General features: G+C 40.2%; 1 protein-coding gene and 1 long non-coding RNA gene across 6 annotated transcripts in view; one reads left to right on the top strand and one right to left on the bottom strand.

Moving 5' to 3' along the window:
• LOC108631025 (uncharacterized) overlaps positions 1-24,007 on the bottom strand; it is a 33,708-nt gene that overhangs the window by 3,030 nt on the left and 6,671 nt on the right. The window contains exons 2-7 of the mRNA XM_026818567.1: positions 15,674-15,886; positions 15,293-15,396; positions 9,824-9,988; positions 9,467-9,550; positions 259-446; positions 13-104 (exon numbers count right to left, since the gene is read on the bottom strand). Coding sequence (XP_026674368.1) covers positions 13-104; positions 259-446; positions 9,467-9,550; positions 9,824-9,988; positions 15,293-15,396; positions 15,674-15,886 — 846 coding nt within the window. The remainder of the gene's footprint in view (positions 1-12; positions 105-258; positions 447-9,466; positions 9,551-9,823; positions 9,989-15,292; positions 15,397-15,673; positions 15,887-24,007) is intronic.
• Positions 5,812-7,486, top strand: LOC108631030 (uncharacterized). Of its 5 annotated transcripts, none has more exons than XR_003389904.1 (4): positions 5,812-6,186; positions 6,357-6,725; positions 6,784-6,926; positions 7,189-7,486. It is a non-coding gene; the product is annotated as an uncharacterized LOC108631030 (long non-coding RNA). The 5 variants fall into 5 exon arrangements; XR_003389905.1 differs by adding an exon at positions 7,020-7,077 and having other exon boundaries at positions 5,812-6,725; XR_003389903.1 differs by adding an exon at positions 7,017-7,077 and having other exon boundaries at positions 5,812-6,725.

The following is a 24,007-nucleotide window of genomic DNA, read 5'->3' as shown; positions in this document are numbered from 1 at the left end:
ATCTTAAAGTGCGTACTCAGTGGGTATTTCGTCGCGGACGCTGGTTTCCCGGGAAGCACGTTGCTATTGCCGTCCACCTGTTCCTTCTGGAATTTCTCGATGACCTAGAAAATCGTCGTCGTTCACTGATCGATCCGTTCTTTCGCTCGATCCCGCCTCTCGAGCGGAAAATACTAGAAATTCCGGAGACCAAGCCTCTCCGCAGGAGGACGGATACTCTTCGGAGAGATCTGGCTCGGGTGGAATCAATTTTGCAACCTTATTAAGTATCGCGGTGGCGAGTATGTCCTCGTAGTTGTGCTCCGCGATGTTCCTCGGTTCGTGGACTTTCCCAGTCCCGCCGGAACCAGCGAAGCTCGGTAACTTCTTGGCTTCCTCGACGACCCGCTCGACGACCTCACGCAGGGTCGTGTGCGCCATCGTGGGCGCGTCCGTGCCGGGCTTGTCTAAAAATTTCAACGTTCAAATTCCAATTCGGCTGTCGAATCTCTGCGGAATAAAGCTGGTCTCCTTAGAAAATCTTGGATCACTGGACTCGAGGAGAAACCTCGGTCGTAGAGGAAATAAATCGGGGGAAAGGGTTAACGAGCGTATGTTGATAGAGGAAAAGCAGCGCGTCGGGCTTTCATCGGCTCGGTAGCTTGAATGCTGTATATACAGGGTGAGCCTCGTAACATGACGACTTTGAATAACTCGGAAGTTATGATGAAAATTGTCAAACAAATATTGCACATTTCTAGGGGAACATGCAGTGATGTGACCTGGTTTTTCTTCTCTGTTTTTTTAAACAAAAACAGGTTTTTTGCTTTTTTCATTATTTCTTTTTAATTTCGATAAAATGCCAAATTCTGAGTACAAAGAGTGTTATACGAATGGTTTACGACTTGTTCGAAGTCGCCATGTCACGAGACTCACCCTGTATATGTACGTATGCATATCGGTAATGAGTATCGAGCCATGAGCGAGTCTCGTTCGGCCGAGGCAAGGTAATTTCACCGGTTCTCGGCCTTGTCAGCAATTCCTCATTCTTCCTTTACCTGTCCGCGAACGTACACGCGCGACCGCAGAGAAATTCGACCGGGCGACCTGCTGAACTCTTTTCAGCATCGGGAAACTCTTCAAGTTCAAGGTTTGCGAGACGTAAAACGCAACTGTTCAACGTCCACCGTTAAAAGTTGGTCAAGCTAATGGCCCGTTCGTTAACGAATCTAAAAACCTGCAGATCCTCTGACACTTATGGCTCCCGGAGATATTTTATCCGTTTAGAGAAAAGTTCCGCGGCTTCTTCAGTCGTTGCCGATCCATTCGAACTGTTCAGTTTCTTTTATGTGCAACGGTAAAATTCGCTATATTTATAATTATATATATATTTATATTTTTATTATTTAATATTTCATATATATGATAATGAAAAATATAATAATCTAACAATATATTAAATTTCACATTATATAAATTTCATGTGTCTATAATTTTTGGGTAATTCGATTTTTATCGGATTAAATATGTACACGTGAAGAAGATCGTTTTTTGCTTCGCCATTATAATACAGGACTCTATTTAAATTCCATTGGTGTTTATTAGCCGGCCGGTTAGATTTAGCACATGTGTACGTCGATTTGCATTCATCTGCTCAGAGATAGAGAAAGAGAGAGGCGAACAGTTCTGCGCCTCGATTCCCGTGTATATATTACTTATACATACGAGATTGAACGCACAGATTCCGTCTATCGATAAACTTTCTAACCCTGATCTCTGGACGGTAAGGTGAAGGTCGCCTACATTTATTTCCTGACTATCCATCTCCGTCCATTTCGTTTATCTCCGCAACTATTCATTAGTCACACCGCAGCCACGGACGATCGTCTTTCAATTAATTAAGATCCTTTTTTTCTAATTATCCCTGCGTCCCATTTCCTGGAACTCCATTCCGGCTATTTTTTCTCTTATCTAGAATCGAGTCCTCGTTCATCGACTGATTACACGGAAAAGTGCATCCTTTCAATAACTTTTTTTTCTATTCGACGACCTCCGCTCTTTTAGCAACTTTCAATTACTGATTCATAAACCTACGCGAATGGTTGAATAGCATAACGGGAAAATGAAACACGAGCATGATTACTGACTGTTTCTGGCATTAATTTTGCAAAAGCCAATTATTCGCGCCGTTTCGCTTTTCTTTCTTTTTTTTTTTGACGGACTTTCTAACGGCAAATTAGCGGGAGGGTTTCGAAAGGGAAGGCACCGTGGAATGGAAACGCTTGATTTCTGTTTCGTGAAACGCGACACACGAAATGGTTCGCGAAACGCGCCAGCTGATGTAACGAAATTATAGCGATTACGGCGTGGCACGATCGCGGTGCAGAAAGGTTTCACCCCGTATGTCAAATTGACATACGCGACGCGGGGAAATCGTGTTTCCACCGTTGGTTAATTTAATAATAATTTCTCGTGGCTAAGCTTTCATGTCACTGGACTTGGCCACCCACTAAATTCAGATTACCGATAGATTTCGTACACAGCTTCGTTTTAATCCTGATCGATAGGGATTACTAAAATCTTCTGCCTCGCCGTTTTCAGCGAATGCGAAAAAATTCACCAGTTTCGTATCTACGTCCTTGGAGCGATAAGTTGGTTACTTAACTGATAAGATAGATAACTTAGCATAATGGCTGAGCAATCGGTATTTCAATTGCTTTAATATTTTAACCTTTTCATAAAAAGATTTGACGTTGTCAAGAATTTTTATAAGACGTTCAATCTTAATTGCTATTATAGTAAAGGTTCCAGTTTCTGTTCGAGTTCCAATTTTTACTCATTGGCTCTTTTTCCTATAATTATTTATGGAATCTTAGGTTAGTGAGTAGAAATTGTGATGTGAGCATAAATTGGGACATTTATCTTATGTTTCTGAAATCTTAATTTCTCTCAATCTGTCATTGCGTAAACTTGGTTTAAATGAAGAATTTGAATAACGAGAAAAGATAAAGGAATATGCGAAGCAAGGTTGTAAGACATGGTAGAATCGTACGATTCTGTCTATGATGAATAGTGATAATCTCTGTGACCTATTGAAAATGAGTCTTGTGTTATCGCTGCAGTTACGTCGTTGTCCCTTAGGTTGATCAGAATTGAATAATCGAATCGATCACAATAATGAAGAAATTCTTACGCTCGAGGAATCATCTAATATTTTTTTTTAAAAATCATAATATGCAGTTTACCTTTGATATTTTCTGCCTCTCTGGACAAAAAAAGGGATCTTTTTTATTTTTTAAATTCAAAGTCTAAAGAATAAAAATGGAGATGACAGAAATTATTTACAGCGTCTCGGAATAGAAGGCAGATGACAATCTACGGTTTATTCTTTTGCGAAATGCTTGACGATGTTATTAGGGAATGTGATGTGAAATTTTTAAACGGAGATTCTTTCGTGACAGACTATTACGCCGAACCGTGCCAGGGACACGCGGCTTACCGGTGACAACCTTAGAATAATCTGTGTCGATGACAATTTCCGATGTTTCCGCAGGCTATAATAATCTGTATCTCATAGCAAATAAATGTCAAGATAAGATAGACAATATTTGGAGATGATTAAATCTTTGCCAGAGATAAATAGTTCTTCCTTCTGCGCCCCCTTTTACTTTCATGTATTCCGAATTTCTCAATTAAAATAGTAATTAAGCTTTCGTAATATTTAACGGTACTGGTTATAATCGAGTTCCGGGTTTCACGTGAAAGAAGTCGGCAACCTATTAATCCGCGCACTGCTTCCGTCCGATGGTACCGAGAGATTCGGCAAAAAGCTGGGGATACCAAATGTAATTACCATCTCGCTTGGCGATCAGCACGTAGATGAAATAGGCGACGATCAGGCCGCCGATCAGCGTCAGCATCTCCGCGATGAGTTCTAGCAACATTTATCACGTGTATCGCGTTGCATCTCCATTCGATAAGCTATTGTCGTTCACACTTTCCAGTTAACGCCGACTTCATCCAGACGACTCGCTCGCGTCAACAACCGATTTGTCTACTCGAAGAATTAAAAGAGTCCAGGAAGTCGTAATATAAAGTAGAGCGATCGATCCACTTGTTAAAATCTAGGAAATTCCTTGTCTTCTCTATAGTGACCTTTCGACGAAACGAAACTATTTTTATCTTCTGAATCTCTTTTAGCACACAGTTTCTCCATATTTATAGGAAAGAGCGAGAGGGAGAGGTGCTTAGGTACACAGAGCGAAGACGATTCGTACCCGGGAAGAGGCGACGTTATTTCAAAGAATGCTTCGTACGAAACGGTAACTTTCTCGTTTTCTCGCGATCGACTAATACCGGAAGACGTCGCGGTTTAACGTCGCAATTTCTATTTAGCACGGGAACAGAATTACCCACGCTTTATGTGAAACTCGACGATCTCTGTGATTTCGTTTTATAATGTTTTTCCCCGTGATGATCGCACTTTCAGTCGTGCGTCGTCTGGGTCGTTAAGACTGTGTCATAACTATAAAACCAAGTATTTCCAATTAATATGAAGTAGAGACGATGTTATTAAAAAATAATTCGTAGCTACTTTTCCCAAAGAAAAGTTGTGTGATCTGGTATTAAAAAATGTTATTCCATTTTGTAGAGTGTCTGAATATCAATGGGGCCTAACTGTACGTTTTCATTTCCATCGGATTTACAATTATAACATGCTACATATTTTCTAACGCGAAACGCGCATAAATGAGCGACGAGAATGGTCTTTAAACCCTCATTTGAATAGCTGCCCGACAACGATGATTCTTTATGAACTTTGACACTTCCCGTGCGACACCGCAATCTCTTTTTACACACGCCTTCTGTCAACGGGTTATCCTTATTATCGTTACCGATTGTCGTCACCGTTGATTAAACACACTTTTTTCTTACCGCTTTTCGATCGCTAGACCGTTGTGTAACGAACTAGAAGTGTTCTGGCTATTTTGAAAACCGGAATACCACGTCCGCTTCAAAAATCATTTCGCGCAACGGAATTTATTAACTTGTCTCATAGAAAAACGACGATTTGTTCACCGATCGAACGACTGCCAGTATTTTAAGTTTCGAACGCAACTACTTAATATAAGCATTAGAGTCCTTCGCACAAATCGCAGTCGCCTTTTCGCCGATCATGCAAAACGCCTTGGCGCAAGCAATCGTAACTACCACTGCTGTTACACAATAATCGTTCTGATAGTTTCTATTTAGAATTTGTTGAAAAGCATTCTATTTCAGTCGCGTTTATCGTTTTCCGATTAAATAACGCAAACAATCTTTTTTCCTTCTCAAAGTCTCGAACGATGTTCAGTTAATTATGGGAACATGCATATATGAGTCTAGTCGCGGAGTTATCGAACAGGCGACGCATGGCTTCGCCGCGTTTCTCCCACCTTTTCTCGTTATCGAAGCCAATTATCATCGCGACCCGCCATCTATGCCAGTATAAGTTTTCTTATTCCCATCGATCAAAGCCAAAGTAAGAAATATATCGATTTCTGTCCGATCACGAAACGATGTTCTCCTCCCTCGCTGTCTTATCTTTCAATTAATTAAGAATTTTGAGATTGCGACGAAGCGTATTCCTTCTTTTCCTTACGATATCTCCGACTCTGTGTACCTCCGCTTAAATATTTCTTATCCTGCGCGACGATTATACTCCTTAAATCTGCGAGAATCACCTTGCGATCAGAGATGATCGCTTTCAATTTCACTTTGCACCTTTGGGATTGAAGGGTTGTGTCGCCACGCGGAGTTCGCGTGCCCGCGGAACATTTCAACGAACTCCGGCGATTTTTAACGTGGGGATCGCGAATAGTCGGAGGAACCGGCGAAATCGTGAACGCGTGTCGGTGCGTAATCGCACACATGCGCCGCTCGCGACTGACTGCTCGCGAGTCTTTGCTAAAGCGGCCTGATACGACGTACCCCACATACGCCGCTCTTCGCGTGTACGGCTTCCTCTCTTTAGTGGGGGATACTTTTGTGAGGGAACCTACATTTTCTAAAATCGACGTCGCTCGCGTGGCTGTTCGGAGACCGGACTTTGTAATCGTTGTGAACTGAAGATTTAATTTTTTTTATCACTACACCGTGGATTTTATGTTTATGAAAAATTATATGTGCAGAAGACATAAAGACTGCGTGTAATGTGCAAAATTCATGGTATGAAAAGTATAATCATGTACGTCATTATTTTTTAACTGTAAAAGAAATATTGAATTCAGATTTCATTTTTTAAACTGATATCACGAACTTAGTATTTTGCATAAAGGTTCTACTTATTGTCCATTGTACATAAAATGAATTATTTTAAATGATATTTTCTTTCCTAGAAGAAAGTTTCTTATACAGAGTGTCCCAGTATTGATAGATACAGCCTGGGTGTACATGCAGGTGATTTGTGCTGATGTGGAGTTGACTATACAGGAGAGAATATGTCGGAAATATGAAATAAATTTTCGTCATCGAGAACAAAGCCTGGAATAAAAATCTATTCCATATTTCTAACTTATTTCCTCAAGTACGATCACTCCCTCCACGGTAGTACCATGAATACTGAGACATACTATATAAAGAAAACTGACTTTCCTATTTCCTTTTATCGTTAACTGTTTAAGTGTGTTTATATTACGTGTAAGAACCACGGATACCATCGATTAGTCTTCGTAGAAACCAGCGGTCAGCTCGTTACTAATCGAAACGTACGTATGAAATCGCGTTTTACGAAAGCAAACTGATAAACATGAATTTCCTTATCAGAGCGGTAAATTTCCGACTGCGTACACGGAACGACTAAAGCCACCGTCGAATTTGTTGAAATTAAGAACGACGAAAAGGAGCTTGTCTTTCTTTCCGAATTGTGCAAATAGGAAATGTGAAAAGAGGCGCAGCTGCATTGTATGGTAAGCAGTGACGAAATTACAAGTGATAAATATTGATGGAAAGAAATTTATGAACCGCAATTTCTATACGTGATTTCATGACTATAAAAGTAGCTCGTAATCGGTAATAACGCCGACGAACACGCTGAGGTTACGGCCGTTGCATTCAAAGGTGAAATAAAAATTATTAATGAAACGCGCGAAGTAATAAGAATTTTTTACAATAATTTATTGAAATCGTTTATGTGCATATGTAAGTAGTTAATGTTTTTCCTTTAAATAGACGCGTCACAAGGAGACTGACGTACGGAATCGATTTGCTTCCCGACAGGATGACAAGAAAAATGATCTTTTCCGGAACGAAGGTGAAGCTTTTCTCTCTGCACTGACTCATTTTCTTACGTAATCGGCAAACGAGCTATCCTGTTTAAGATTGTCGTCCTGAAATCGCTTCGTCCGCCATTGTTCTCTACGGATCGTCCTTCGATCGAGCAATTTCGTATGATTCATATTATGGAGTGTAATTTATGCAATTTTATAAATAAAGTAGCGACTAGGAAATTGTGCGAAAATTCTCTCAATAGTGCAGTTTTTAAATTTAAACCAGAATTATTCAATGATGACCTTAAGCAGATAAGTAATAATGAACGTAGACTTAGAAACCTATTTACAATTAGTATTAGGAATTATAATTAATGGAATTGCATTGGTATTTCTCTGAACATGATAAAAGAACATAATGTGTATTCTTGCACATACGTAATTGTCATTGCAACGTAAACGAAAGCTACAATATTGTCATGGTCATTGTCGATTGTCATCGTTTTGGAAGGCTGAGAATTGTACGAAAATTGGTTTGCTGTGGCAGTACGCCTCGTGTTCTTTCACCAGGTGTTCGAATATCTTCCGTGGGTCGTGGTTAATAATTACCAACAGCGCGTCTCGGAATTGACACATCATTGCCAAAGAAAATTTGACAGCTTAGTCGATTCGTTCCTGTCCCTCCGCATTTGAAAACGCGTGTATCGCTAGTCACTCGCGGCGCGTTGTTCCCAAAAAATGTTCATGCAAAGCGTATGCAAATGCCGGTATGGCTTTTACATGCACGTCCCGCGTGTCCATCGCTTTTCCATGCAAATGCGTATTATGCGTCTTCCATGCGCGGTCTTTTGTTACTTCTTCAGTCTCGTCTTCGTCGAAAGGAAGGAATTGAAATTTCGTCATTAAATGCACTGCAGCGTAATTTGTTACTTAATGCGAGATGTAAGTAATACTTTTTTTTATGCCACGAATACGGAGGGGTGTCTCGATTTCTGTTCACGACACAATTTCTACTCACTTGTGTATTTTTCTATAATTTTATGTTATCTAAAAATTATAGAAAAATAATCCAGCGAGTAGATATCGTGAAGCGAATGGGCATTGGGACATTTACCTTAATGTTATTTCATAAAGACGTGAGCAATAATGAAAAGCAATCGAGTTCTCCGAAAGGAGACTATCTCGTGGGAAAGGAAAGAGACGTTAATGGTACAATGGCCATCGCGTCGTGTCAACGACAATGATTTCTGTGCCGTCTTACGTAACTGGGGAAGTTAGGTCGTTCGTCGCTAATCGACCAGCAAAGATTGAAACAAAAAAAGAAACATTTTCTTTCATGATCGTTGGCCTAATCGATTATTAGGTAATCGTTTAATCCTGTTACTTGGAGAAATACGATAAAATATTAAGTAAAATAATTGAGTATTAAGATTGAGTTAGTTGAGGTATAAGTTAGCGATAATAGAAGAAAACGAACGATTTACTGCTTAAATATACATACTTTTCAAGGACGACTGCAGGATCGTAGCCAAATGCATGAGCGCATCCATTAAGGATGTATTGGCTATACAGTCAATCCAAAAAGTTTATGCACTTTAGAAACGCATTTTTTCAAAAGAAATCAGACGTCGGAACAACATTGCTAATAATAAACGACAAAAAAAAATTTTCGATTTTTCCGAGATTTTTCCAAGGGGTACCCCTTCAGATTTTGCGAAAATTTCGTTTTTTGCCAATAACTCCCAAACGGATGGAGATACGGGAAAATTGTATGAGACCTTTCTTGTAGAGGACGACGAGACCTACAATTTCCATGTAAAAACTTTTAGCTAGCGTCAATAGTTTACGAGTAATTTGCGAAAAACTGTTTTTTCGTTTTTCGTAAATTACTCGTAAACTATTGGCGCTAGGGGGGAAATTTTGTATGGAAATTGTAGATCTCGTCGTCCTCTACAAGAAAGGTCCTATGCAATTTTCCCGTATCTCCAATGGTTTAGGAGTTATTGAGGAGAAACGAAATTTTTTGCCAGAAGTTCGCCATTTCGACGGTGGAATGGTCGGATTTTGTCAACATCAATAAAATGCCATATAATGATATGTAACTCGTTAAATATCGAAGTTAGAAGGAAAACAACTTTTATTTGAAGCATTTTTAGTAAGTTCAAACCGGAGTAACATACTGGAAGAAAGCGAATGAATTGTGGGACACAGTAAAGTGTCTTTTAATTAAATGTACTTACTTTTTAAGGAATCGTGTAGGACCATAACCAAACGTGTGAGTGCCTCCACTAAGAGTGCAACGTGTTTTCCCATAACCGTGTCATCTATTAATTAGCGTTGTTAGTGTAACGTGAGAAAAACGATAATTATAAATCACGATTGTTTCTGTAAAGTTGTATGAGCTTTTAAGGGACTAGGGTAGTCGATAAAATTTTAAGGTTCATTTACTTTGTTTTATCAAAGAAACTTGTTAAATACTTAATTAAATATTCTTGCTACACTTGCTTTGTGACATAATTCTAAAACCCGTTCGACCTCTCTAAATTTTTTAATCGACGACCTCAAATAACAAAAGACAGTTGTCTTTTTTAACTTACATGCTGGCTGATCGTACGATCGATCGATCGATGCGTCGTTCGCGTTTCCGATCAGACCGTCGACTATTCTCTCAACGAAATCGCGTACGGCTTCCATCGAATTCGTCTCTTCTTTCTCCGCGGCCAAACCCTGGCCCGAGCTGCTGGTAGTTGCATTTTCCACTCCTGCAAATAAATTAATTAAAAATTATATTCACTGTTTAAGACGGACAATATTTTGTTGTATTAAAAGTTGCTCGTACTCGAATTTCATTTGAAAAATAGAAGTGTCATGGTAAAAGGGGAATGTCAGTCGATGTACGACATACACTATATATTTTAAGCGGAGTTTCGAAAGGAAGAAGACTTAATATTGGAAAGGAACAGCTGTCCCTGCGATTTCATTTTAAACGGGGTCATCGAGCATGTGTCCGGCATCGTTAACATTAATTTCCCGTTTTAAGCATAAATGCATGTTTTGTAGCAAACGCTTTCTGATAAACGGTACAATATAGTATAAAAAGCTCTTGCGTTTTGTCATTCTGAGGTTGTATGAGTCGTTGAATATAAAGAACGGACGGAGTATTGAAATTTTAACACTTATTAAACGTCACATTAATAGAACATTATGGGCAACTTTAGAAATTGTGTGAGGCTATTAAAAGAGTTATTACACCTTGAATTCTTCTATCGAACAGCAAAATTGATGAAAATATTATTATAGAAAATTTCAATGCGTCGGTTTAAATAGAAATTTAATCAGCAATCATAAAAGTATAAATTGATCACCAAGCACCAAGTTATCACTGTTTCGCATACTATCAATTTTATTTCATCTCATATTTTAATTCTGATTGAAATTATCAGATATAATATCAAACTTACTCATTCATGCGGTGAGAACTTTCCCTCGTCCCAAACGTGAACGCGGCGCTTCCATTTTTTAAAGAAAAAATAATCCGATTCGACAAACGGAGATTGGTTTGTTTACAACCGTAGTGGCCGGTGTATCGATTTCGAGTTAGAATCGATTCTAACGGAGACGCGACGCGATCGCGAATCCCTGTCCAACTGACACGGGCCGGCCGGGTCGCTTTCTAAACGAAAGTATCGACAACCATTAAGGATCTACTACCGTGGTCCTTTTTTCCCCTTCGTTCGCGTTTGTAACCGCATTCTCTTTAGGCGAGTACCGCAAGACCGGTATCGGTACGTGCATTTATCAGTTATCACGCGGCTTCGAGGTCGCCCGAGCGGCAACCGATCGATCTGTGCTCCTCTCGATCTCCCTCTCCTTCGCTTTGCGCCTACGACCACTCTTCTCAATTCCCTTCACGTACTTCCTTTATCAGTTATTACTGTCTTTCATTCGTTGTCTTCTTTACAAATACATGTTTTCCTTCAAGGCTGAGTTATTATGACTCTCGTTAAAATTGAACACACACGTATTACACACTTTTATAAAATTACAAAGACACCTCCAATTTTTGCTAACTCTCGCGGATTTAGTCTATTTATTGGACACATTTAACTTGATTGTACAGATCTTCAAAGACAAGGATTAATTTTCAATATCTCCGACAATCTTGAAAATTGTCTCAATAATAAAGACACGTTGTGTCTTAAAGTTTTTTAGAAAAATTTATATTATACAATATAGAAATACTAAATTAGTTTATAGTATATAAATAATTATGCAATAATATAGTTTTTCTAGTTTTCATATTTTTCTAATTTTAATTTGCACTGTTCCTTTTTGTAATCACTTCGCATCCGTTATAATCGACTTGAAAAAGCTGTTTGAAAATTCGCTCGACGGCCAGTGGGAACTGCACGGTGACTTAACCGGTTGCACTTCAGCGAACCTTCAGAACAAACTCCTCGGCCACGTTTTTATGCGCGGTCCAGATCATCCCGGTACACTCCAACGGGTCCTCGATTAGGTATCACGACTTTCGCGCGTTTCTGCCGGTCCGCTATTTTCCATTTCTAATCGCTTGAACCGGTCGGTCCCGCCGCGAAAACGAAAAGAAACACGCGCGCGCGCGCCTCTCTACTGTATTTTCACCAAAGGGGACGTCCAGCTTTCACGCTGCCCGCCCGGCTTCCGTCCTTCTAAATCGCGTATTCGCGTGCGCGCCGCAATTATCGATACGCGACGATCTCACGACTCGCGTGTTCGCCAACGGAGACGATATTTCGCGTGGACGACAGTCTGGTCGGCGAGAAACGAGCGCTCCTTTTCCTGGAACCAACGGAGAAAAGAAGACCGTGATAGGAAAAAAGGAACGCGGCCCGCGGACTCGTTCCGCGCGAGCGGATTCTTTCGCGGGGATGCGACGGCGAGTAACGGCGAACCGGCGAAGAAGAGAGGAGCACTCCGGCGAAGTGCGCGATGTTGCTCCCGGGAGTACTGGAGCAGAACTGAAGGTTCGCCACCTCGGGCCCCGGTAGACAATAAGACCGGCGAAGCGCGCGGGAGTTCCGCTTCCAGAGCGGCCCGAAATTCCGATCCGGAATTTCAGCTCCCCACCGGCCGCCCCGCTAATCGATTCCTGCGAGCGCATTCCGTGATCCCCGAGAGCCTCTTTCCTTCTCGCCCCTTGACGCGTTTCAAGCACCAAACCGAAGTGGCTTTTCAGCGAAGCATTGCTGAAAAATTCTGACGATGGAGAAACTTTTAATATACTAACACCAGAACCACCGACTATTTTTTTCTACATGCATTTCTTCATTTAAAACTAGTCATCTTCACTGGTTTGATAATTCCAGTGTTAAATATGTCCTATTTTATTCGGAATCGCTAATCTTATTTAAAAATGATTTCTTATGCATTCGATGTTAGTTTCGTTTAAGTTGAAATCAGGGAATTGATCATGAATCTTGTTTCGTGAAATTTTGCGGAATGCGGCAAGTTGGTCGCCGGCGCACCGGTTTCCTAGAAGAAATAACGAGCCGAGAGGGATCTTTCGGACCGCGAAAAAGCGACGAGCAGAGACAAAAGTGTTCGCCACGAACATGCTCTAACCATGTTTGGCGAACGGATCCTTGGAATAAGCTATGCGCCTCGATTTCGATCGATCCTGTCTCTTTAAGCGATCCGTGATCATCCATAATGGTGAACGCATACCATTTTAATTAAGTCTTAAATAACGCTCTCGGACAGTGCAAGTTTTTATTTAAAATCTCATTAACCGTTAACTCTTTCTATTAAGATTTTTCATTCGACCTAGCAATCTCAGCTCTTGTTAATGTATAATAACAGGATTTATAATCCAGTTTATACCGTCATAAGGACTCGTTCATATTTCTTATTATGAATCTTCCCAATTATTCTTCAATTAATTATGGGATATTGTACATATAGAATTTTACTGTTGAGAACGGCACTTGGAGCGAATTGACTATATTATAGTACGAGTGACCCGCATCCTAAGTTCCAGCGCCGGTTGCACGTAACGGATCGGTGAATCTCGTATCGCGGGCGAGGTAAAAGCCAGTTTCCACGATTATCCAAGGAGAGAACTGTGCGATGGATGATCCGTCGGCCGTTCGTTCGGAGTCTCGCTCTCGCGGCCGATCGCGACGGTCTGATACGATTCACGCGGAAAAGATCGCAAGCGCACCGTCGAACAATGAACGTCGCGGGGAATCCGCGGCGTGAGATCATTTTTGCGTGCCCGTTGTTATTGTTGCCTATCTTCCCCGTTACACGCGACTTTTCCGGCTTCGGAACAAGGACGCGGGCAACGTTGCATCGCGATTTCAGGATGGAGACACAATGGAGGAAGGATTCACGATTCAAAAGCTCAATTAACATTTCACCGCGCGGCTAGACTTTCACGGCACCCGGCCGTACCACTGATCTCCGTTTTTCTTCTGTCTTCTGTCGGCTTTCTTTATCCGTCGACTCCTTAATCGCAAACCTCTTACCGTAATTACCTTTTTATCGTCGACAATTAACATCTTTCTAAAGACGCAACAGCTTTGACATACTGCGGATTAAATAATATTACTCGCTTCTTTTCACCGAGAAACATTCAGTGCATTCACGTTTTATACGGTAATAGACGTGTGTTTAGGCTGCTCGCAAAAGATATTGATTCTTTTTAGAGTCGCAACGAGCTTTGACATACTCAGGATTAAATAATAACTAGTTGGGGAAACGGTTTCTTCGTATTGTCACTTCGTTTAAAAAATACAATTAAAATTCTTCAATTAATTTTGGAGCAATTATAGAAAATCTGTTAATATTTATCTGAAGAAACAGTTTTATTACTATTTTCGGTTCTTAGAGAAAATGAATACAACCAGAAACAGGTGAAGATTCATTGTCGCAAGCTGTTCAGTCGTCTTACAAAAGAGATTGATTTCACCGAAGTTTGTAGAGGACATTCTTGAGTCTATTGTTCTCGTGTAGTTTGATAAACTTCGCAATCGGCCGAGATAAGGATTGCACGGGTTGCGGACGGCGCAATTGAAATCGGCTTTAATTGTTAGCACAGTACGACTTGGAATAGGCGGGGCCGGTGCGTCCAGGCCGAAACGTGGAAACTCGTTCGAAATTTCGCGATGCTCGTCCGTCTAAAACTGGGGACGGTGAGACACAGTCGTAATTAAATTCCCGTCATCGGTCTTCTGTATGCCCGGCGTGAATCGGTTCGCCGATCGTTCACCGCGCCTACGAGTCTCGACCTGCAAATCAATTCGCTCCTCGGGGTGCCAACAATTGACCAGGATTCGTCTCCGGTAAGAGTTTCCCGCTTGGACAATTGTTTTCAGGCCGTTTCTTTGCCAAGACAGTCACATTTAGCGGGGAACACGGAGGAATGCTCTATCCTGTGTCGCCTTGAAGACTGCATTATTTATAGAGGATCGCGTGGGTCGATTCTCCTGGGAACTCGAAGGGACAATCGTTTTCCTGTACCCGACTCGCATTTTCTTTATCTCTGTCTTTCTCAATATGCTGCCGGTGAATATCTATTATTTATAGTACGTGCGATAGCTTCCGATAGAGTATAAAATGACTATGATTTTCCAACACTAAACCTATTATGCATTGGTAAAATAATACAGGCAAACAAGAAAGGAATAATTAAAAACTTTTTTAACGTTAATAGTAATAAATAAAGTAATATAATTAATAGTAACTAAATTTGTTAACCAACGATCCTAAATATCCTTTTATGGGAGAAAAAAAAGAGTTCGTTCCGCTTTTTCTTTAAAATCGATCTCCAGTTTTTTTCTCCTCAAAACTGGTTAGCGTAATCGTAAGACTTTTCCAGTTTCCTGTTCGCCGTTTACACCCTTATATAATATTAAGTCAGTAACATTTCCGGTTGCAATCGACACGATTTTGCTGTCGATACGAGTCACGCCGATAAAGTTGATTCGTACAATCGATATTATTTCAGTCGGTTTCGATAAAAGTATCCTAGATTTGCTATACTATATGTATGTACAATATTGTAAAATGTTTAATCAACGAACCTCCCACATAAACTCGTGCTTTTCCCGTATTGATGTATCGATGTAGTTCCTTCTCGTCGATCGGTCCGCCAAGCACCTCCGACTCGGTTTTTGCTAACCAATACCTGTCAAATTCGATTGTCATTAAAAAATTATTCAGAATATGCAGTGAAGTCCATAAATTAATTAGTTATTTTTTAATTTAAACAAATTAATTCGTTAAGCCCAGTATTAAAAAAGTTATTCACTTTTTAAATGTGCACAAATATTTATGAACTTTACTAGAGGATTTTGCAGACATTTTGTCGGACGCAAAATCCTGCTAAACCTTAATTAGTAGCGGAATCTTTCACGGCAATTAAAGAGCGTTTCGTGAAATAGTTGTGCAACGAATTAGCATACGTGTGTGGCAATGAGAACCTTTGTTGACGGCAAAATAGACACTGCCAGGCGTTATCAGACGGATCCCAGCGGGAGCAGCCTTTCCTGCAGGATTTTGCACCGCAATCCTTGCAACGGACACCGTGGCTGAGGAAGAACGGCCTAAGGCAGCAGGAGCAACGATTGTCGTCCACAGGTATTTCCTTATCGCCTTGTCTCGATTCACCAGATTTTCTGTAATGATTTAAACGATTCTTCAATCGATGTACTTGAAGACCAAAAGGTATTATTACATAAAGAAGAAAAGTGTAGCCTCGTAAACTCATATTTTCTTCTAATTTCGTGGAAAATCATTGACATTCTTGTTTATCGCTTCACTATCGGAATCTTCCCTTTGCTATTTTCCCTCCGTCTCTAAATATTTAACCAAATCTCCTTGAAAGCTTTACTTAGCACAGTATACGAAATTTCATCAAAATCTGATTGTTGACTCTATTATCGATAGAACTCGCTTGAGAGAAAATGAGAATAGCTAACGAAAAAGATTATGATGCATTTTACATAACAATTTCTTCTGTCATTCAGCAACATTCGTTCGTTTTTTGATATTTCATATCTCACACATTACGCACAATTTTCGTACTATATCGTACACATTTAATTCGTTATAAATACATAAAATCGTCAGTCTACTTATCGAAGACAATGAAGAAAAACACATGTTAATCTTTTATTTAAAGAATCTGTTTTTATTGATCATCAAATTGCATCACTATTATTACTCGCATCATTATTATACAATTCGTTTGTGAGTTACGTCTAACCAAACGCAGGAAACTTTTTTCTAATTCGCCGCACGCTATGCGGCTACTAATCGAAGCACGTGCAACGCATCTTTACGTAACAACTGGTTTAAATATAAATGCATGCACTTTCGAAATATCTTTCTGCTCGCAGCTACTGTCAAATCCAGCGAACTTTCCACGACTATCGCACTATTACGCAATACATCTATATAAACGTTTTAGTATCAGACAACATTCTCACGTCCTGCGAACAAGAATCTATCCGGATTTTTTTTTAAAACAGCAATTCATGTAACATCGAATAAAAATTGTACATTCAATAGAATCCATTCAGAATCACAATTAATAAGTAGAAACATTCTACAAATGCTTATCAATAGACAGCGGATTTTATGCACTTATAAGAATATTGAATAAAAAGAAAGTTGATATTACAGTATTTAAATAATAAAGCAAATGTTTACCTAAAATAAATTTTTCAAATTGACACCATGAATGTTTTATTTTGCATAAAAGTCCGCAGTCTACTTATGAATCACACAGTAATACACTTTATGAAGGAGTTGTTACATAATGCCAAATCGAGACACCTGGTGTTTTTAAGACAAATCGAACCGAATCCTGTTTTATCCTCTTCCGCGTTTCCTCGGTTTATTACGGTATTAAGATCGACGAACGATCGAGGATCAGTCCTCGCGATCGAAGAAAGTGGCAGCAGCTCTCAAACCGGCGTGGCTGTCCTCGTCCCTTTCCATGTCCGACGTGACCACCTTCACCACGACCACTTCGATGGTGATCAACAAGAAGAGCACCATGAACGTAGCCATGTTGTACTTCTCCTGGCCGGGGACGACCCTTTCGCCCTCCAGCAGCAGCGTGGAGATGATGCTCGAGACGAAGGTCAGCATCCTTTACTCCGTTTTCACTTTCGATCCTGCGAAACGAGTCCGCCTCATTCACCGGACCCTCAACAAAATCGTGATCGACCTCACGAATGAAAAAAATTATCAGCAATCTCTTCGAGGCGAAGCCATCTAATGATCCATCAGTTATGCCAATTGACCGGACAACTTAGAAAACGAGTTTTCCTTCTAAACTTCGCTCCGTGCTTCTATCTGTCTCTTTATTCCATTTTATCCTTCGTTACACGAATGGATAATTCTATTTCAACTTTTTATTTATTTTAATTGTTCTCAACATTTTCATAACGTCTGCGCAGATGACATATCTTTAAAAATTGTATCAGATTGACTCCCAATACAACTTCTTTCATCCTTTCCTATCCTATTTCTCGAGTTTCAATCAATTCTTTGTCACGATGAACGTTTTTATGTTTACTTGTGTTCCACTTTTATTTCCTACTTTCCAGGCGTCTTTTTTTTATCACGGCCTCGAATTTTCTTTCTGCCACCCTTAATAACGCTGATAGCGCGGCTGGTCGAAATTAGCTTTCGACGCAGATTCTCAATTGCCTGTCGTTCCTGAATGAATTAAACGTCGATATCTTCGCTCTAATTCCCCTCACCTATGCGATGTCATCGAGATTACATAAAATTCGAATCACGTCATGTTCTTCAGTAACACATTCCCAATAGTCTTCACAAATTAGTCCACCATGAAAAATGCCACCGAATATATTATGGACAAGCGTTTATGTTCTTCAACAAATATTTGCATCGTTCACAAAGTTCTCCACTGTTCCGTCTATGACGAAGCGGCACCAGATATAAAATCGAATGTGTTATGTCCCTCCATTATATTACGTCAGATCTTCTAAATGACTGTCCATCAGCAACCAGGAATTGAAGGAAACTTAGGGAATCTCAACTCGCTGGTCCCTCGCCACCCCAGGTGAATCTCCCGCCACGGTTTCTTCTTCGAAATCGTCGGACCCGATTCTTCCATTCAGATCAGTAAATTTTCGTACCGGCCGGATTCGGTGTTCCTTTGTGTCAGGCTGCCGGTTCGAAAGTGACAGTAGCGGCTTGGGTCTCACGGTGGAAACTCGGCACAGGATGGTAGGAGATCTTTTCCCCCTTTGCCCGCCGGTTGAGCACCGCTGCCGGCACGTCAATTAACGTGAACTTTCACTGCGGATTTCGACGGTCGCGCTGCTGCAGGCAGGAGTGCGTGGCTGTGTTTCGCGAAGCGGAAAACAGAGAGGCGACTTCGCCGAGCCCTCGGAGCCGTTTGACGAAATCGTAACCGCGGCATGTTGTTATAGGTCGAAATCGAGACTCCCCATTACCTGCTGCCCGACCGACTCCCCTGTTCTGTGATGTAATTTCGAAAGCGTAATTGTTACGTAGCTCGAAAACCTTTCACGGGTTCTGGATCGATACGTCGACCCGATCTAAGAATCCTTGGGATCCTAACCGGTATTCCACGGTACGCAAGTGCTCCGTGAATTTAGAGAAAGAAAAATATGAAAATCGCTGAAAAATTAAGACGGTTATTGACCCGTTCGGATCATATGACGTCCCGGGGTCCTCACACGATTTTTCGCCGTATAAATTACGTGACAATCGTTGATATTAATGTTCTTCTCCAAATTTATTTAGTAGGCTAATTGTAAAAAAAAGACTCAATTCTATATATATGATTTCTTAGGTATTACTTCATGAGACATTTACAATTTTATAAGTTCAATAAGTACATTAATTTATTATTAAGTTACAACAAAACAGTACATAAATACGGTTTTGATAATATCGTTTCCTCATAATTCAGTGAGTTGTAATTTTGTTAGCGGATCGACTGCGGCGGTAGAGGAAAATTTCGTTATGCTATTAGTTTGTTCGTTAACTAATTTTAGTTATTACCTCGGTTATAAACGCAGTAGGTAACAAGGTTTCACGCTGAGTGATCTAGCCCGTGCACGCTTATGATACTAGCCGTAATAAAAGTGGACGACGTCTTGAATGCGACCGAAAGAGAGACTTTAATGAGCGGCTTTAAGCATGTTTCGCGTCGCTTATAAAACGGCCACCTTAAACGTATTGGGTTTAATGAATTTTAATCTAACTTCGTTGAAGTGTTCCTTTCTTTTTTTAACTCTATAATGCAATTCAATTGGATTCGGCAAAACGTTTACATTATTTAGTCGTATTATCGGTCACGGAAAAATATGCGTCTTACGAATAATTGCTTAATCGCACAAACTTACGTGTTTTTATTCACAAGCTTCTGCGGATAATGTTATGATTACTTCGCCGACAATTGAAAATTAATCGTGACTGATACAACATTGTACAACATAAAATTTTTCTCCAATATCCACTACGTGATTCTCAAGAGTTTCTCGTGCCAGAAATGCTCTATCGTTCACTGTTTTCAAAAAATAGCAGTTTCTGTAAAAATACTGGATTTTAGAGAAAAATCAAGTATTCCATATTTTTGCGTATGGTTTCTTTCATCAGAAACGTCTGTAGAATTCAATATTGTGCAACAAATTCCTGCTGGATAAAGAGATTTCAACATAAATAAAAAAATTGTGCTTCCTTGCGTAAGCGTCGTAACTAAAAAATAACAATTGTCGGGACACTAATCGTTATCGATTAGCGCGGGCAACGTAATAAGGTTTCGAAATTGCGCGTAGGTTTGGAGACGATTAGTACCTTTTTCGTGTGCCTACGTATCGTCTCTACGATTACGTGATGGGATTATGCGTGAGAGGTATCTAATCACAGGTACATATACGTATTGCGAAATGCACGTCAAAGGAATAAACTTGCGTCATACGCTTTATTCAAACATTTTTGACTTAGGATTGTCAATTGTTGCGTAAATCATTTCATTACTCACCGCAACTCGATTACCAAAAGTTTAAGCCTTTCTCTTTTAAGGTAGTTGTTGCCTACGTGAAAAATACTTCAATTTATTTTTGAAAGGACAGAACTGCTTTAATCGAAGTAAAATTAATTATCAGCTGATCTCTTTATTTATTATCATTTTGCAACTTTTTGAAATTTCAGTTTAATCTTCGAACATCGCGCGATTCATCAGAATTCTCTCTTAAGGGTTTCACTCAGGACGCCGTGTATTTTCCACGCGATGAGCCATAAATCACTCCAAGATTTTCATCGTTTAGCAGCTTTCGAGTCACGTGGAGCAAAGAAAACGTCCTTTCAAAGATATTAGCTGCTGATAAAAAGCATGAACAGTTGACCAAAGCCGCGCATGCACTATCTCTTTTCCCAGAGACGATGCGTTCGCGTGATAAAAATGGGCCAATAAATTTTCAGTAATCGATTCGATCTTCGTGAATAATTTTTACGTATAAAAAACATCAATTAATTCAGTCTAGTTGAACGATAAAACGATCGCAGAATTATGAAATGGTCGGGTAAATCCGAAAATCTAATTTTCGAAGAACAAAGTGAAGAATAGAACAATTGAAAAAGAATTCGTTCGATACACCTGCCCGAAAATAGTTTCGACCATTTGCGCTGGCACGAAACTTCGTTTTAATCACCATTGTATCCAACACCACCGTCGACACATTTCCCGTTTCCCCGGGGAGCAAATAAAAACGGTGATCGTGCCGACAGCAGCTCGCAATCTAGCGAACAGTTGGATGAAATTACGCGAATCCGTAAATCGGAACACCGGTCACCCGGTCGCGTCAGGTCTCGATATTCTCGATCATTGATCGCGTTTCTCGATCCGCGGATACCAGATCGCGCGAAACCGTCACCCCGTGATCGATGGAAAGTACTTCGCGGGTCGAGCGGTTAAAAAAAAGCTTTCACTCGCCGAGCTTACCGTCGCTCCCGCTTTCGTCGACAGAGGATGGTGCGTAGCAGGAAAATTTTGATCAATCGCCTCGTCTCGCCGGATTTCATGAAACCTCTTTCGCTTCCGCTTTTATCTTTAACACTGTTCGTCCATTCGAATCACGTCTGTAGTAGAAGAAGCACTTCCGATTTATTCAGTTGATAATGTGGACACTGTCTACACGTTTAGTATGTTAAAATAATAATGCCTAATTTAAACTGTGGACACTGTCTTTAATTTAATGTAAATTCACGTAAATATATATCTTCACTTGAATAACATTAGATAAAAATTGATGTATGTACGTAAGCTTACGTCAAAGAACGGACTGTTGATAAGAATGGTTTACTAGTCAATTATTAGATAATTATAATTTCGTGCACGATACTATTTTATACATAGATACACACATTTGAAAAATACGTTGTTGTAAAAATATAACAGGCTGCTAGTTTCCACATGAATAGCCTCAAAGTTTTTAGTCTCAGTTAACTGAATCTTCGCGATAGATCAGAGAAGAAATATTTACAACAATTCTACATCTCATTATTTTAGACATTTGTGTTATCTTATATTCATATCAAACACAATTTCCTGCGAACAAGTAATATGACTATTCGACACTATCCAAGTGAACAGTACTGTGTTATTATGCATCGATCTTGAATTATAAGAGACTCGTCGATCAGGTATTTTGTTGTGTAAGAGGACCGGCTGTAAAACAGAAGCAGACGGAATTACAAGACCGTTATGTAACTGGATTACAGTAGCACGTGACTTATGAAACGTTAACAGCGGCTCGATGAAACGAATAGGACTTTTGCTATTAATTTCACTATGAAGCGTGAGTATTTATTCGTCATGCTTCTTGCGATAAGGAATTTAATCTCTTAATGCTTTGCGTAATAAATAATTAACTATCGAATTTTCAATGGCATTTAAGAAATATAGAAAAATGTGAGGAATAATTTTTACGTATAAAAAACATCAATTAATTCAGTCTAGTTGAACGATAAAACGATCGCAGAATTATGAAATGGTCGGGTAAATCCGAAAATCTAATTTTCGAAGAACAAAGTGAAGAATAGAACAATTGAAAAAGAATTCGTTCGATACACCTGCCCGAAAATAGTTTCGACCATTTGCGCTGGCACGAAACTTCGTTTTAATCACCATTGTATCCAACACCACCGTCGACACATTTCCCGTTTCCCCGGGGAGCAAATAAAAACGGTGATCGTGCCGACAGCAGCTCGCAATCTAGCGAACAGTTGGATGAAATTACGCGAATCCGTAAATCGGAACACCGGTCACCCGGTCGCGTCAGGTCTCGATATTCTCGATCATTGATCGCGTTTCTCGATCCGCGGATACCAGATCGCGCGAAACCGTCACCCCGTGATCGATGGAAAGTACTTCGCGGGTCGAGCGGTTAAAAAAAAGCTTTCACTCGCCGAGCTTACCGTCGCTCCCGCTTTCGTCGACAGAGGATGGTGCGTAGCAGGAAAATTTTGATCAATCGCCTCGTCTCGCCGGATTTCATGAAACCTCTTTCGCTTCCGCTTTTATCTTTAACACTGTTCGTCCATTCGAATCACGTCTGTAGTAGAAGAAGCACTTCCGATTTTTTAAACGGTTCGACAGAATATATCACTAGTGTTTTCATACACGACTTTTAATTAAATTTTAAAATAAATGTGACAGATAAACTGACGGACTATTTAATACTGTATTTTTTAATAGCAATCCTGAAGAAAGTATTTATTTTTCAATGAAAACTTTGAAACAATGTTTTTTTATTCTACAATAATTTTTCATAAACACTTGCCTCTTAGAACGTGGCTATTTTCACTGAACTGTAATTATGCGAAATAAAAAATGAACGGCACTGAACGAGGGAAGTAGAATGGGCAGACTGACTATCCGCGACACGGAGCATCTCGACAATGAGAGGGGAGCTCGGTTTACTCGTTCCATGGTTCCTCCTCTGCTTCCGGCCCCCCTACACAAGCTACACCCGAAGCTATTGTTTAATATGGTTTGATACACCGGCCCATTGTGTAACGACGTTCTGCCATTAACGTCACCCATGCCCGGTGGCTCGTGCATCCCAATGCTCGGGTTCGTTCCTCCGCTCCGGCGCCTTCTTCTTTCCACCACGCGACGCGACGCCTCCGTTTCGAAGCTGATGAACCGAGCCACGCATCGCTAATCGTCCAGCCCCACGCGTGTACTTCCTGCCTCGGTTCCGTTCTCGGCCTCACGTGCCTTAGGAGGAAACACACCTGCGTATGTTTCCAGATCGTTGGCCCTGTGCCATTTTTTAGTTGTCTCTTATCACAAATCGAATCGAGTTTCATTTATGTTCATTCACGTCTTTAATAGACATGAGTAACAGTAATGTGGCCAATCCTCAGTTTTGATAATAAATTTACAGCCTCTTTAGTAACTTCATCGACTTTATCCCTTGAATCCCTACATGGGAAGGGACCCACTTAAACAGGATTTAAAGTCCAGAATTACTTCGAAGGATTTCATTGTATTTATAGATAATCCTCTTGATAATAGGGTTTGTCAATTTGGTAGATCCTAGAGTAGTCAGTAGACTCTTAGAATCAGATTACATAATAAATTTGTTAATTTTGTTCCTTGTTCTGTCGAGAAGTTTGACCCTCTCATACTACGTAAGTTTCACAAGAGAGGATAGAATATTGATGCTTATCAGCATTGCTTATAGGATAGATTTTGATGCACGTAATTTCATCCTGAAACA

This window comes from Ceratina calcarata, unplaced genomic scaffold (genome assembly GCF_001652005.2).
Source record: "Ceratina calcarata isolate Rehan_Ccalc_2016 unplaced genomic scaffold, ASM165200v1 scaffold8, whole genome shotgun sequence".
Classification (NCBI taxonomy): domain Eukaryota; kingdom Metazoa; phylum Arthropoda; class Insecta; order Hymenoptera; family Apidae; genus Ceratina; species Ceratina calcarata.
This window is presented reverse-complemented; position numbering and strand designations above follow the sequence as displayed.